The 13597-nt window shown below is 42.3% G+C and overlaps 1 protein-coding gene across 1 annotated transcript in view; it reads right to left on the bottom strand.

Annotated features, from left to right (window-relative positions):
* LTK (leukocyte receptor tyrosine kinase) overlaps positions 1–13597 on the bottom strand; it is a 167811-nt gene that overhangs the window by 94812 nt on the left and 59402 nt on the right. Inside the window, exon 2 of the mRNA XM_019552304.1 lies at positions 2047–2160. Coding sequence (XP_019407849.1) covers positions 2047–2160 — 114 coding nt within the window. The remainder of the gene's footprint in view (positions 1–2046; positions 2161–13597) is intronic.

Raw genomic sequence — 13597 nt, 5'->3', positions numbered from 1 at the left:
TCTCTGAGCATGCTTAATTAGCTGATGCATATTTACCTCTCCGCCCTGCATACTTAAGTAGTTAATTATAATAGACATACGATGTATGTAGTGATGTAACCACATGTATGCTTGTATGAAACGGAAGTAAGCTGTAAGAGTTCCTGTTTCTGCACACGTCCCCAGGAGGAAAAAGATAAATACAGCCTGCAAAATTCCTTGGTGGGTTCAGAGTAATCTGAGTTTTTGACTCTGCTCTGACCTTATTTGCAAATACACCTTTTGTGCCATCTAATGAGTGTGTGTCTGTGATTTTAGTGGCCTCCAGAGAAACGAACCACTTTAAGCATCACCTCTCTAAACCCCTTAAACATACACCATGATCCAGAGGATTGACGGTTGCCTTATTTATTATGTCCAGTTAACTCCACCAAGTGAGACATCAGCTCACTGAATGTAACCCTCACTTGAAAGGTAAAGCAAAGATGGAGTGACTTCTCCAGGGCACAAAAGCCCGGGCAGTGTATACGAAGACACTGAGCTGCCACACACCAGTCTCCCAGTCTCAGCCTTGGCAGTTTAAAGGAAATGAAAGGCAGATGCCAGTATGTTTGGAACCAGCTTTCCAAGATAATGGGTTTTATTAAAGTGCAAGGGAAGGACAGTTAATTGTTAACCTTTTTCCAAGCATATCACTTTCCTGAGCAGCTTCCTAAACTACTGAGACACAAAGAATGAACATAACATAAAGGAAAAAGAAGGATGAGAATGAAGGGGGGGAATCTACCGCATTTTCATGCATACCCCTCCCCCCCAATAAGACCCATAACCTTGTCTTTGGAAGGCAGAATGCAGAAAAAAAATATTTTACCAGCATCACAGCTTAAGGTTGGCTTTTTCATGGAGAGCCTGTGTTGCAAAATGGCTGCCAACTTCTCTCTCGGCCAACAAACAGAGCAGCAACAAAAGGGTTAACACTGGATTCCACCCCCACCCCTCCTGCTTACTTGCTGCAGAGCAGCTCATCAGTTCTTTGCAATGCATCATTGTCCTGCTTCTATTCTGGCAAAGAAAATCCGGTTCTCCACTTGAGACTCATCTCACCCCGATTCTGGAGTGCTGATTTTTGGGGAAAGGTGGGTGCAGTATGCAAGGAAATATGGTAATATAGGAGGAGACATACTGAACAAAAAAAAATAGCCATAGTCAGCAAAGGAAGCAATTTCAGTTGTCATAAAGCAGCCATGAGCAAATTCACCCTGCAAGAGTCCAGCCAACACTGACAGGACTCTTAAGTGAGGAGGTGCACATTGCAAGAATGGCAGGTGGCATTACGAGGATGTTGTTAGTAGGAAGTTCTCACCATGGGTGTCTTAGGCCACCAGCGATACTGTGGTTATCGGAAAAAGACTTCTCTGGAGCCTGAGCAGTAACAACATGCCTTTCCATTTCTTATCAAGAATCTCCCCATGTAGAAACCTTCCCTGCCATAAATTTTAACTAAGCAGAACCAAGGTGGGAGTGAGGATAGGAAATAATAAGGATATCAAGAAGCCTACTGAATACAGAGCTTTGGTATCACCACAAACACAAACCTTTGTAAATATCTCTACCTTTCTAGGAGCAGTTGGATTGTTTCCTTAACCCTCACAAACCTGGACATTTATTCAACTGTTTCTGGCACCATAGAAAACCCAGTTCATCTTAACTTTTTCATAGGCACTCTGCCCTGCTGGGTTTTGTAAGCTTTTGTATCCCGCTGACATGAAGTTTGTCTTTTATATGCTGACAAAATCAGCCCTATTAGGATTGGCTTCAGGAACTCAACATACTCAGCTTTGGCTGTTTTCAAAGTGTGTTGATGGAGAAGACGTTTTTCTTGTATTTTCTTTTTCTCAGAAAGAGGCAGTACCTTAAGGCTACCCTGGCCTGTTTGTGCATGTTCCATTTACAGCAGGAAAATCAGAAGCACAACTCTGTAGTAACCATAGACATGCATGGAGATAGAGATACTTCTTCAATCCTGCTTGAGAGAGAGAAAGGATTTAAGGACAGGAGTTGTAGTACCTGGACCCAGAGGCCTATCAGATGGTATCTTCCATTCTCTACCAGCAGACAGGCTTGGAGGGGGATTCAGCAAAGAAGTGTTTTTCACATATGATCCAGAGCAGAGGGCCGCAACTGTAACAAAGCAACAATAAAAGGGGGAAAGTTTTAACATTTATCTACCTTAATCTAGGATTAAAATTCTTGGGGCTCCTATTATGTTAAAACACAAGCATCCACCCAGTCAAGCCCATGTTGGAGCAGTACTATGCATACAAACTTGCCTTTATTATACAATGAGCAAAGACAGGTAATTAGCCCTGTTAACTAAAGTTAGGCAGATGTGCACCTTATAGACTTTATTATACAATGTCAATACAGTGCTTGTCCAGTGCTGTCTCCTCACAGTACTTACCACCTGAAAGATGAATATGCTACAGCAGTATAATTTACATTGCAACATCCTTTTTATTATATTTATTAGCTACAGTAGGCTGCTGACAGACATGGATTTTAACCACTTCTAAGGGGGAAGGAGGACTTACTGCTCAGGAGCATGCATCAGTGATGACCTTCTTATATGGCAACTGTATACCTGCCTGCCTACCATAGTATATAGATATATGCGTCTTCCTATACACACATGTACACAATGGTTAGGGACAGATATTACACATAAACCAGTTTAAGTGATCAGGAACTGGTTTAAACATGTAACAGAACAGACATTCAGTGCACATAAACCAGTTTCAAAATGGCTGAAACCGGTTTGAGATAAACCTGGTTGAATGTAGTATCAGACTTAACTGACTAAGTTCAAACTGGTTTATGCAATGTCTGTCCCAGACCCCTTCCTGGTTTAACTTAAACCTGAGTCCCTCAGTGTCCTGGCATGTTATCTGGGCTGGGCTCTCTGCTGCAGTCCAGCAGGCCTGGCCTTGCCCCGCTGCTCCCCATCCAAGCAGAGACAAGCAGGGGCAGACAGGGGTGGGGGTCTGACCAGAGAGGGGTTTAATTACCCCCTCCCTATCCAACCAGCAGGGACCTGAAGGGGTTTATTCTGCCACTTGCCCCAAGCAGGTAGTGAGTGGGGTGGCAGTAGTCAGGATGGGCAGGCTCGGCTGCAGTCCCCCAGGGACAGTGGGGGTAGAGAGGGAAATAACTCTCCTCCCTGCCCCTTCTGCTTCCCAAGGTTTCTGCCCACCTCCCTACAGCAGCAAGGGAGCAGCACCCAGCAGACCTGGCTCGGGTCCCTGCCAGTGGGACAAGGACAGGGGAATTAAACCTCTCTCTGGCCAGTTCAGCCAAATCTACTGCCCAAGCGGGCCATGCCCCCCCAACCACAGCTTCCCTGCAGCTGAGAGCACACTCTAGTGCCTCCCCTGCTCCTGGCCTGAGCAACTGCAGATATGTGCCCACATTTCCTCAGTCCACAAGGAATGTCTGTACTATTACAAATCAGTTCAACCTTAGCAGGATAGACTAACCTGCAAAGATTGAATCAATTCATCTGTCCCTGCCCAACAAGCATATGTAACTGTAGAAGCAACCTAGTACAAGGGAGAGGACACACTGACTCACTGGTTTTCTGGAAGTCACCAATGAACGCTTTGTTCTTCACAGGCTGAGGTTCACAGTTCTGAAAGATTACTTAAGTAGTTTCACTGTAAAATGCTAAAAATGCTAAATCATGCTGATAAAAGCTTTCTAGTACACTACAAACAAAATATTTTTCTTTATTGCTATAAATTAAGTCCAACCTTAAGTAACGTTCCGAGCCAAAATGTTTTCAAAGCCAAACTTAAGTAGCGTCCTTTTATTTGCCTCATGCTAGTTTCTACCAGTGTCCCAGCTGCATGTGTTTTCCCTTCTCCAATGTTAATTAGTCTATAGTTAGCCACATTAGGCTGCCGACAGACATGGGTTTTAACCACTTCTAAAGGGAAGGAGGACTTACTGCTCAGGAGCATCCATCAGCTGTTCCAAATATAACTGATACATCTGTCTACTCCAATACCACTATAAGTGAATTAAAACCACCATAAGTCTGGACCTGAATAAAACAGATTTAGGCCACGGACAAATGCCATCTTTGAAACATTCCAAATGCCTTTGGAGTGCTTCAAAAGGTCAGCTGCACACCCTTTGAAGTGCTCCAAAAAGGCCAAAGTGCTCCAAAAGACTACCTGCTGAAATAAGGTACTATTTAGAAATGACTCCATTCAGTTTGTGTGCATACACTACAGAGCATGATAGGGGACCCCTGGGTCCTCCAGAATCCCAAAGTATTCCATTGCCTTCTTCCATACAGGGAGAACAGGACAAACTATTAGTGAGTACTGCCCTGCTGCTCCACCTCCACTCTCCCAGAGAACCCCTGCCATAGTCAAGAGACCCCTATACCCCCCTGTGCATCCCTTCTTCATGAAACCAGGAAACAGCTGCCCCCCACCCACCCACCCCCGGAGCCAGAGAACAGAACAGTTTACCCCAGTATAATTTGATACCCCTCTAATTGTTCCATCTGTCCTCATCCTTATTCATTCCTTCATACCATGTCAATCAGAAATCCTTTTGTCATATCTATCCACCTCAAAGGCTATATATGCTTGCCATCTCCCCAAGAAAGGAGATAAATTATTGGTGTGCAACCAGTGCTGCATTAAAATGGTTACGTGACTTCCATTTCAGAAGGTAGCACACAGAGCTTCCTAGCAGTGTACTGAGGCAGTGTTGATATGCCCTTTGTCTCCACAGATTAACAGCTGAGGATCCCATGATGTTCACACTATGTCCAAAATTTTCAAGGATCTTGGTTTTGGGGATCTCTGCTTGTGATATGGAGATTATCATAAAGAATGCAGGTGGTATTTCATGACAGTTATTGGTCTACCTACCTGTTCAACTATTTCAGAGCAATGCAAAAACTTTCCTTTATGGAACTTGACTTTTCAAGGAAACACAGAACCAAAAATATATCAAGGCTCATTCTGAGGGAAGAGATGGTTTGTTTTTTTTTAAATAAAACTATCAAGAGACAGATGGATAATAGAACAATCAAGTTCCTATTGAAAAACAAAACCTGGATCTCCAAATTTAAAAGACTTTTTACCTGGACAGGAGATCTCAAAGCCCTCTGGAAATCAGGAGCTCACAGCCAGCTTGTATTTTTGTACCTTGTGAGCTATCAATTTATGCTTACCTCCTATCTTCCTTAAATATTGCTGCTGCCTAAGAATTTACTTCCCCGAAGGCTCTTTGTGAAGTTTGTCACTCACATGCTCTGATCTTAAAATATTTAGCTTCATGTACATTTTTGAAATAACATAAACATCATGGGATCCATGACATGTACAGAAGCCCAGTAGATGTCCTGCTCTGGACGCTTCTCTTGATAACATCTCATCATAGATCAGTGTTCCTGAAACTTACCCCCCTACAAACATCCCTGAGCTGCCCTTTATTTTTCCTACTAAATACAGAATTCCAATTTATTCCAGGTCTGGATTATTGCTCTAGAGTGAGAAAAGAGCCAGAAAGAAGTCTGTGTGGAACTCAGTCTAATAAATTATATTATCCACCACTCACACATTCAGCAACATTCTGTTCTGTGCAGGCAGGAAGCCAGAGGAAGGTTCAGACACTCAGGCCCGGACATGTTTCCAACGTCCAACTCTGCGAACATGCTGTTTGCTGAGCTTGTGGCAGACAAGGTGGAAGAAAGACAGACGCTTTTGGAAAACTCACTGAGGCACAATTCATTTGGAGAAAAGAGGAAGAGTCATTTCAGTGACAGGTATAGGAGCTGCTCTATACTCTAACACAGGCTTTGATGGACTACAAGGAGGAGGAAGAGCAAATTTGTGTCCCAACAATTTTCTTTTCTAGTGAGTGCAGATCCCTGGTTTTTATCATGTACAGAATGACATACAATAGACAAAGCTATCCAAGAGATGCAGACCAAAGTTTTTCAAAACTTAATCCAGTTTGAACTCACATTTTACCTCTTACAGATCTCCTAATCTTTCAGTGCTTGTGGGTGTACATGATATCTACCCTACACAGAAACGAGCAGAAGGCATTATGCGCTCTCCTTCACTGCTAGTGACTTAGAAGATGTTTCCAGTAACCCAAGATAATGGCCCATTAAGTCACTCCCTGTAAGTGTGGATTGCAACACCAACAAAACCTCAGGGCCATCTCTTATTTACTGCCCCCCAAAATATCAAACGTAGAGCAGCAGTGGTACTAATTTGAGTTAAATGAAAGGTGGAAGGAAGACAAGAATGAAGCAAAGTTGTGATAATACACTGCAAAAGTCAAATCTGCCTTTAAAGCACATACAGGGATCAGCAAACAAGAGGGGAAATGTAAACATGTCCTCCTGTATCAAAGTAAAAACATGGGACCTTTCAACCTTTCAACACTGTGACACAAATCTATCACATCTATACTAGACTGCAATGTCCAGGAACCTCCAGCACTAAAATGCAACTCAAACTTTCTACTTTACCTTACAGAAAAAGCATGCAGGGATCTGTACAAGTTAGACACTGCATTTCTTGCCCTATACTTCAGCATAGTACAAAGGAACTTATGATGATGGTATGTCTTAAAGGTAAACTTACTGTACTTGACAGCATACTCGTGCACACTCCATGCTGCTTTCCACAAGCTGCCTTATGACTTGAGGCAAATACCATCTGTGCACCAAACTCATTTGGCAAAAACACAAGCAAGGTCATTCTCGGTAATCACTCCTTAGCCCTGGACCTGCCTCCCCCTTGTGGTCCATCAAAGCCTGGGCCTAGACATTTTCTGGAAGTGTTTTAAAAGCTATTTATGTGGGCAGATCTTCAACAGGTCGGTTTAAGTTTTGGGGCGTTGTCTAGGGAGCTTGTTCTAGTACATGATTTTAGTTTAATATTTTTATCTTTGCAATCTGACTTTTATTATAAGTCCCCCATGAACCTCTTTTAGCATATGAATATAAACCTAATACATAAATAAGTGCAGGATCACCCAGTTCTTTCCCTGTTATGAAAAAACATTCCTGACAGTATTTTCTAGTGCTTCATCCAGTCCAATTTTAAAAGGGCCATGCAATACAGTTTTCACCATTTCCCTGAGGAGAAAGGCTAATCAGCAGACTAATGGATCAAGTGGTCATGAGGTTTTTCCTGATATCCAGTTTAACAATTTGCAGTTACTCCTAACAGTACCACTCAAAATAACAACCTCTTTCCCTCATTAGTATTAACAGCCTCCATTTATCACAGTTTTGCCTGATGAGAACCATTCACATATTCCCTTTCAGTTCATTGTTTAGTCAAGCTATACTTCTTTTTTTTTCTCATTTTAGTCAGTCCCTGTAGCCCTGCTCATTTGCCTCCTCTTCTCAACAGTCACATAACAAGCAGTCGGTGCCCAGGGCAAATTGCAAGAGAGCAGGGGGAAAGCAGGAGTAGGGGGAGGCAGTTCTGAGAGAGAAGAGGGGGTCTGTGGGTCTGAGAGCAGGGCTGGGGGGAGCAGCAGACTTACCCATGCTGGGAACTCCTAAACAATCCCCAGCTGAGCTGCTGCCACTGCCACATGCAGTGTCTACCCCGGCTGTTACTCTTCCAGCAACAGCAGCTGGGGACTGTACTGGAGATCCCAACAGGGGTACGCTGCCAGGGTACAGACTCTGTGGGAGTGAGGGGCAATTCTGGATCCCCAGTTAACCTGGCACCCAGGGTAATGTGCCCCTCTCACCCAGCCCTAGTTAAACTACTTCTCAAGACCCTTTCATTTGTTAATGTTTTTCTGATGATGTGGTAATGGAAAGTGGACGTAACATTTTGGGTACAGTTGTGCTAAAACTGTTTGTCTTTTTTGCGTGCATTGTGTTGATTTTGTTTATGGCAGAGGAAACTGCACTGATCTATTTTGCATCCATATGACCTTGGAAACCCATGTGTAATTTGCTGCTTGCTGCCACCCATCAGTCTTTTTCACGTGACTGATTGTCGGGTTTCTCCTTTCCATTGACAGTTATTTGCTTCGACTCTGCAAGGGCTCCACTGGGGTTTGACATTTTCTGCCCAAATTATTGCTCTTTTTCTGCCCAGATTATTGTCACTTTATTATTGCTCATTTTCTCCCAGATTATTGTCACTTTTAGGTTTCTGCACCATTCTCCATAAATTTGGAAACTCCTTTTTTCTGCAGTTGTCAATAGTAAGCTGCTTACTTATCAGGAAAATGAATAGATTTATCCAGTTTAAAATCAGAGTGGACTATTGTAGTCACATATTCTGACTACCTACATGATACAGGCTACCTTGTATTGAGTCCTGTTTCAGGTTCCATAACACTATCTGCACTGGAGTACATCTTTTAGAAAAACAATGGAAAAGTTTCACTGCTTAGGCAATTATTATGATTAATTACCAAACACCGGTAAAAATATACATTTATTTCTGATCTATTTTTTTTTCCAGCTTCAGTGTTCAGTCATTAGTTCTTGTTGACCAGACTAAAGAACACACTCAGTCATCAAACCTCTAGTCTCCATCTAGGAGCTTAGAGATTGTAACAAAATTATCTTGTAAATTTCTCTTTGGTAAAATACACAGATTGAGTTTCTGGGATCTTTCAGAAACTCAGCTTGTTTTTCTCACACTTGACTCATTCTCATGGCTCTTCTCTCAACCCTTATCACTTTTCCATATTTTTGTAGAAGTGCTAATGCTAGGATTGTATTCAAAGAATGGACACAATACAATACACAATCTAGTATAATCTATGTGGTATTTTTCTATTTATTTGTACAAGGATTGCATTAGCTCTTTGGTCACAGTATCAGACTGTAAGATCATGTTAGCTGATTATACACCATGACCTCCAAATATTTTTCAGGACACTGCTTCCCAGAATTGACTCCTCCACACATGGACGGTATTCTTTGTTCCTAGATGTATGGCTTTATATTTGACCATGCTGAAACACATGTTACTTGTTTGTGCCCAGTTTACGTGCAATCCAGATCTTTCTGTATCAGTAACCAGTTCTCTTCATTATTAAACACTTCCCTAATCTTTGTGTCCTCCACAGAACTTTAGCAGTTTTAATAACATGTTCTCTTCCACATGGTTATGCAGAAGTATAGAGAGCTCCAGCTACACCTCGGAAAAAGTGCAGACCACTGGAGAGCAGGAGAGAGGATGGGGGAAGAGCCAAGGCACAAGCTACCCCTGGTGCCTTTTTTGCTGTCCCTCCCATATGCTACTGGGTGAGGAGCTGCATCCTACCATTACAAATATCCAGGTGGGGTGCCATTCTGTTCAACCCCTCTCCCCATACACTACTGGGAGCAGGCTGCCTGGCTTCTATGGCAGGGCTGTGTTTACCATAGCAAGGAGTCCTGGGCGTGGCATGGGGGTTATTCTGGTACCACTTCTAACTTGGTACCTTTTGAGGTCCCTTCCAGCTCTGCTTGTTACAATTTTATGACTTGTGATCATTAACAAAAATTCTAAATAGCCGAGAGGCTAGAACTGAGCCTTGTAGAATGCTACTAGAAACTTTAGGGGTGTACTTGGTAGCTGTGTTGGTCTGAGACAAAAAGACATATAAAAAACTAGAACTCTTGTTCCAAAATGATACTTTTTATTAGACCAACTGGCAAATGGCAAGAAAATTGTCCTTTTCTGCAAGCTTTTAGGATCAAAGTCCCTTCATCAGGCTCTGGGAAAAGTGTAGATGGTACAAGATGGTAAAAAGTCCCCATAGGTAGGAAATAAACTTCATTTTTGCACAGAGGGAGCTGAAGATCCAAGTCTGTCCCTCTGGGTCCATGAGTGTCTTTGTGAGCTGTGCTGAATAGCTCTTTGATGTGTAGATCAAGTAGAATTCCTTCCCTGGAGGTGTCAGATGGCAGGCAGGGAGGCAAAAAAACTTCCTTGTTGTTCTGCAATGAAGTTTAAAATCCAAAATCGGCTGAAATTCAGCATCTTCCATGTTTCTGGGGTGTACTTGGTAGCCATGCTGGTCTGAGACAAAAAGACATACATTTTCTTGCCATTTTCCAGTTGGTCTAATAAAGGTATCATTTTGGAACCAAGAGTTCTAGTTTTTTGTATGACTAGAAACTTTAGGCAAGCACGGTTCTTTGGGTAAATCTGATAACTTATTAGACAAACTAAACAATGTGCTCCTGAAGCTGGAACTGCCTCATCACAACTGACTGGCGCGCCCAGTTTCAGAAGGGTACAGGAGCAAAGGGCTCCATGAACTCCTGAGGCTGGGAGCTAGATCAGCTGATCAACCTAGCCATGCATTCAATTTATGCCATGATTCGAACAAGCCAAGGTTATTATTACACATAGTTTGTAACAACTTTGTAATAATTCTGTAACTTCTGTAATAGGGTATGGTTGAGATTATTATTTTGTGTAATAATTTTGTGGTTTATTCCCTGTTTTATTGCGTCGTTAATTGAATGAACTTGTGGCCAGTTTACTATTTAAGACACGATTAATTGGTTAATCACGTCTGAAGTGTAACATCTACCAGGGGCCATATCAGCTAATTAGCTCAGAGCTGCATGAGCTTTTGTAGGAAACAACCTACTTTGTCAGATGTGTTTCCGGAAAGCTCAAGCTTGCAGTTAGCCTCAACAAAGAATCTGGACTTTTATGTGCTAATGGGAAAAGATCTAAGGAGACCAGGTCTGAACAGACAACTGCACTCCTAAAACAGAGGAGACGAAGCCCCCACCCAGAAGCCCCCACCCACCCACACTGTCAGCCCTCTCTCTTTTTATGCTTAGATATTGAACATGAAAGAATAATATTGAACAACAACAAAAATAAAGCTGAATCTAAAGATTTACAAGTGCTTCATTCAACCAGGATGGCCAGAGATCAGGCAAGAAGTCACACCTGCTTCCCAAGAATAACTGAACTATCCAGATAAGATAAGCATGCAAGACAAGACCAGCCAAACCCCACTGCTTACATCACTAAGAACAGACCTCTCCAGAACACACTGGAGCCATTCTGGAATAGAAGCACATCTGGAAAGCCAGAGATATAGGGTACTCAACCATGCACATATATCAAAGACTGGATAAGAAGATACACCATGTGCAGAGCACATGAGACAGCACTCCCAACAGACCAGAACAACATAGGAATGGACGCTCTGTGTACAAACTGCTTCATTATTGAAGGCTACACAGCAGGCTTCTGGGAACCGAGGCAAAATGTCAGACATTGCATTGACCAAAACAGCTAAATCAATAAGGCACTTCAGCAGGCCTGCTTTTCCTGTACAGAGTGGAATGGCCCCAGCAGCAGAGACTGAAGGATCTTACCTCAGAACACCCAAGAGACAGGGGGCTGAAGCATTTTTGGGGGACACCCCAGGCAGACTAGTCCTTGCTCTTAAGTAATATGAGGGGGATGTGAAAACAGTTCCCTCACTTCCCAGTGATATTAGGTAGGTATAGTTCTCTGTGGGGTTAATTGCCTTGCACTTCTCAGCTGATCTCATCAACCCAGTTTTTAATCCTTAGTAGCATCCCCTGCCCTTATCCCTTTTTGGTCTATATAAAAATCCTTTTTTCCCCTACCAGTCCTTTCATAGCATAGTTTTTTATTTCTGACAAGTCGTTGCCTACAAATACTCATGCCTTAGTAACTGCGGTTTCACTTTTTCCTTACTTAGTGTTGTAGCAGCAAATACTTCATTATCGTCACGTGATATCAATAACACTATTTGGTTTTTTCCCCATATCAAGTCAAAGTCCTCCCAAGCCTAATGGCCAATTGAATTATGTGATCAGGTATGTCAGTTTCTTCAGCCAACAGCACATACCCAAATGTGACTCCTCAGCTCAAATCACCAGGTACCTGCTACTCTTTACAGCTGTGCTTTTTCTGTGATCTCTCATTCAGGTTTCAGGCAACATGACAACATTTTTATCCAAATCAATTTTTTAATTACAGTTCAGAAGTAGTATGAAATCCAAGTACATGCATTCCTCTTATCTGCTAATTCTGTAGGCACACATATGTGCACGTACACACACACACACCCACACTCATGCTCAACCATATTAGCCCAGCAAGATTTATTTTTCTAGAATCCCAAGCTGTTTATTACTCATAGTTCTGTTATGCTTCTGATGATAAGGCAAAGGTTTTTCACCATGGCTGAGTTGCCTTAGCACTGCAGGGCGCATTTCTAGCTGACAGTGCTGTCCTACTAATATACACAAAATCAAATTAATAGACAGCAGAGAACTTCCTCAGTTTTGGGTACCTTTTAAGACACAAGGTACAGCTGTGTAAATACTATTTTTTCAGTTCTGAACAAGAAAATTAAGGAAAAAATAATTTTTAATCAAAGCAACACATTTTCATTTTTTTAAATAAATAAAATAAATAAAAAATAGATCCTGCAGTTAACTGAAACGTTCTATTTTCCTTTCAAATGTTTTATTTAAAAAATAAAATAAATATACCGTTCAAAGCAATGCATCCTTTCAAAAGTAAAAGAGAAACATTTCATTTAGAAAATCCTGAAATGAAATGAATAAAACACCACTTGGTGAAATTGACATGAATTTGCAAAAAATTTTAGTCTGATTCTGAATTATGTGACAACAATGTTTTGCCCCCCAAAAATATTGGTAGTTGTAATAAGGGGCGGACTGTTCTTAACGTGCAATATTTTACATCCTTATTCAAAGGTTTTACCTTAGATCTGGGTCTGTCTTGGATAGAAAGGCAGGTCAGTCACTGGCCATGAACAGACATTCAATTTCTCCTGGGGTAGTTGCTGCACTCCCAGAAGAAGCCATGAGTGTACAGATGATCAGGATTTTTTTCTCCCAGAGCAAAAACAGCTGCTCTGGAAGAAAACCTGGGAATAATCAGTGTTAAAACACTCTCAGGAGAGGTTTTTAGCCTTCTGAGAGAAGCCATAGCACAGTCCTATAGCATCGCATGGTAACTTTCTTGCTCTCTCCACTGTGGAGACAGTGTGTCACTCACTCACTGGACTTTGCCGCTCAAACCAAACATGCCCCCTTCACGATTCTCACATTGTACTGCAGGGAGATTCTGAGCAGTCTGGGTCAGCCAATCAGGGCTGCCCTGTGGAATGCTGCCATCTGTTGTCAGGAAGACTGAGGGAGCCTGTAGGGCATCTTAATTTATGTGTACAGGGGTGTCCTGGCTGCACAGTGTCAGCACTGCAAGCTCTCTGCTCTTTAAGGGCTCACCAATCAAGTGTTTGTTTAGGCATCTCTGAGTAAGTTTTTCTACCAGGAGAACAAACCCTGAAGAATTCTCCCAGGTCACTGGAATGTGGGTACATAGCCACTGTCTCTCATATTCATGAAAACACAGGAAAAGTATTTCCAATAATGAAATTAATTACTTCCAATGCCTGTTCAATATATCTTTATGAATCTACAAAAAGGGACCTATGGGCACAGGGGACACAACGGTGGGAGTCTACTACAGACCTCCCACTCAAAGTCCCGAGCTTGACCAGGAGTTCGCCCGGGAACTGACTGAGA

Source organism: Crocodylus porosus, unplaced genomic scaffold, assembly GCF_001723895.1.
Source record: "Crocodylus porosus isolate Cpor-Errol unplaced genomic scaffold, CroPor_comp1, whole genome shotgun sequence".
NCBI classification, from domain to species: domain Eukaryota; kingdom Metazoa; phylum Chordata; order Crocodylia; family Crocodylidae; genus Crocodylus; species Crocodylus porosus.
The sequence above is the reverse complement of the archived record's forward strand: the minus strand, read 5'-3'. Positions and strand labels throughout refer to the sequence as shown.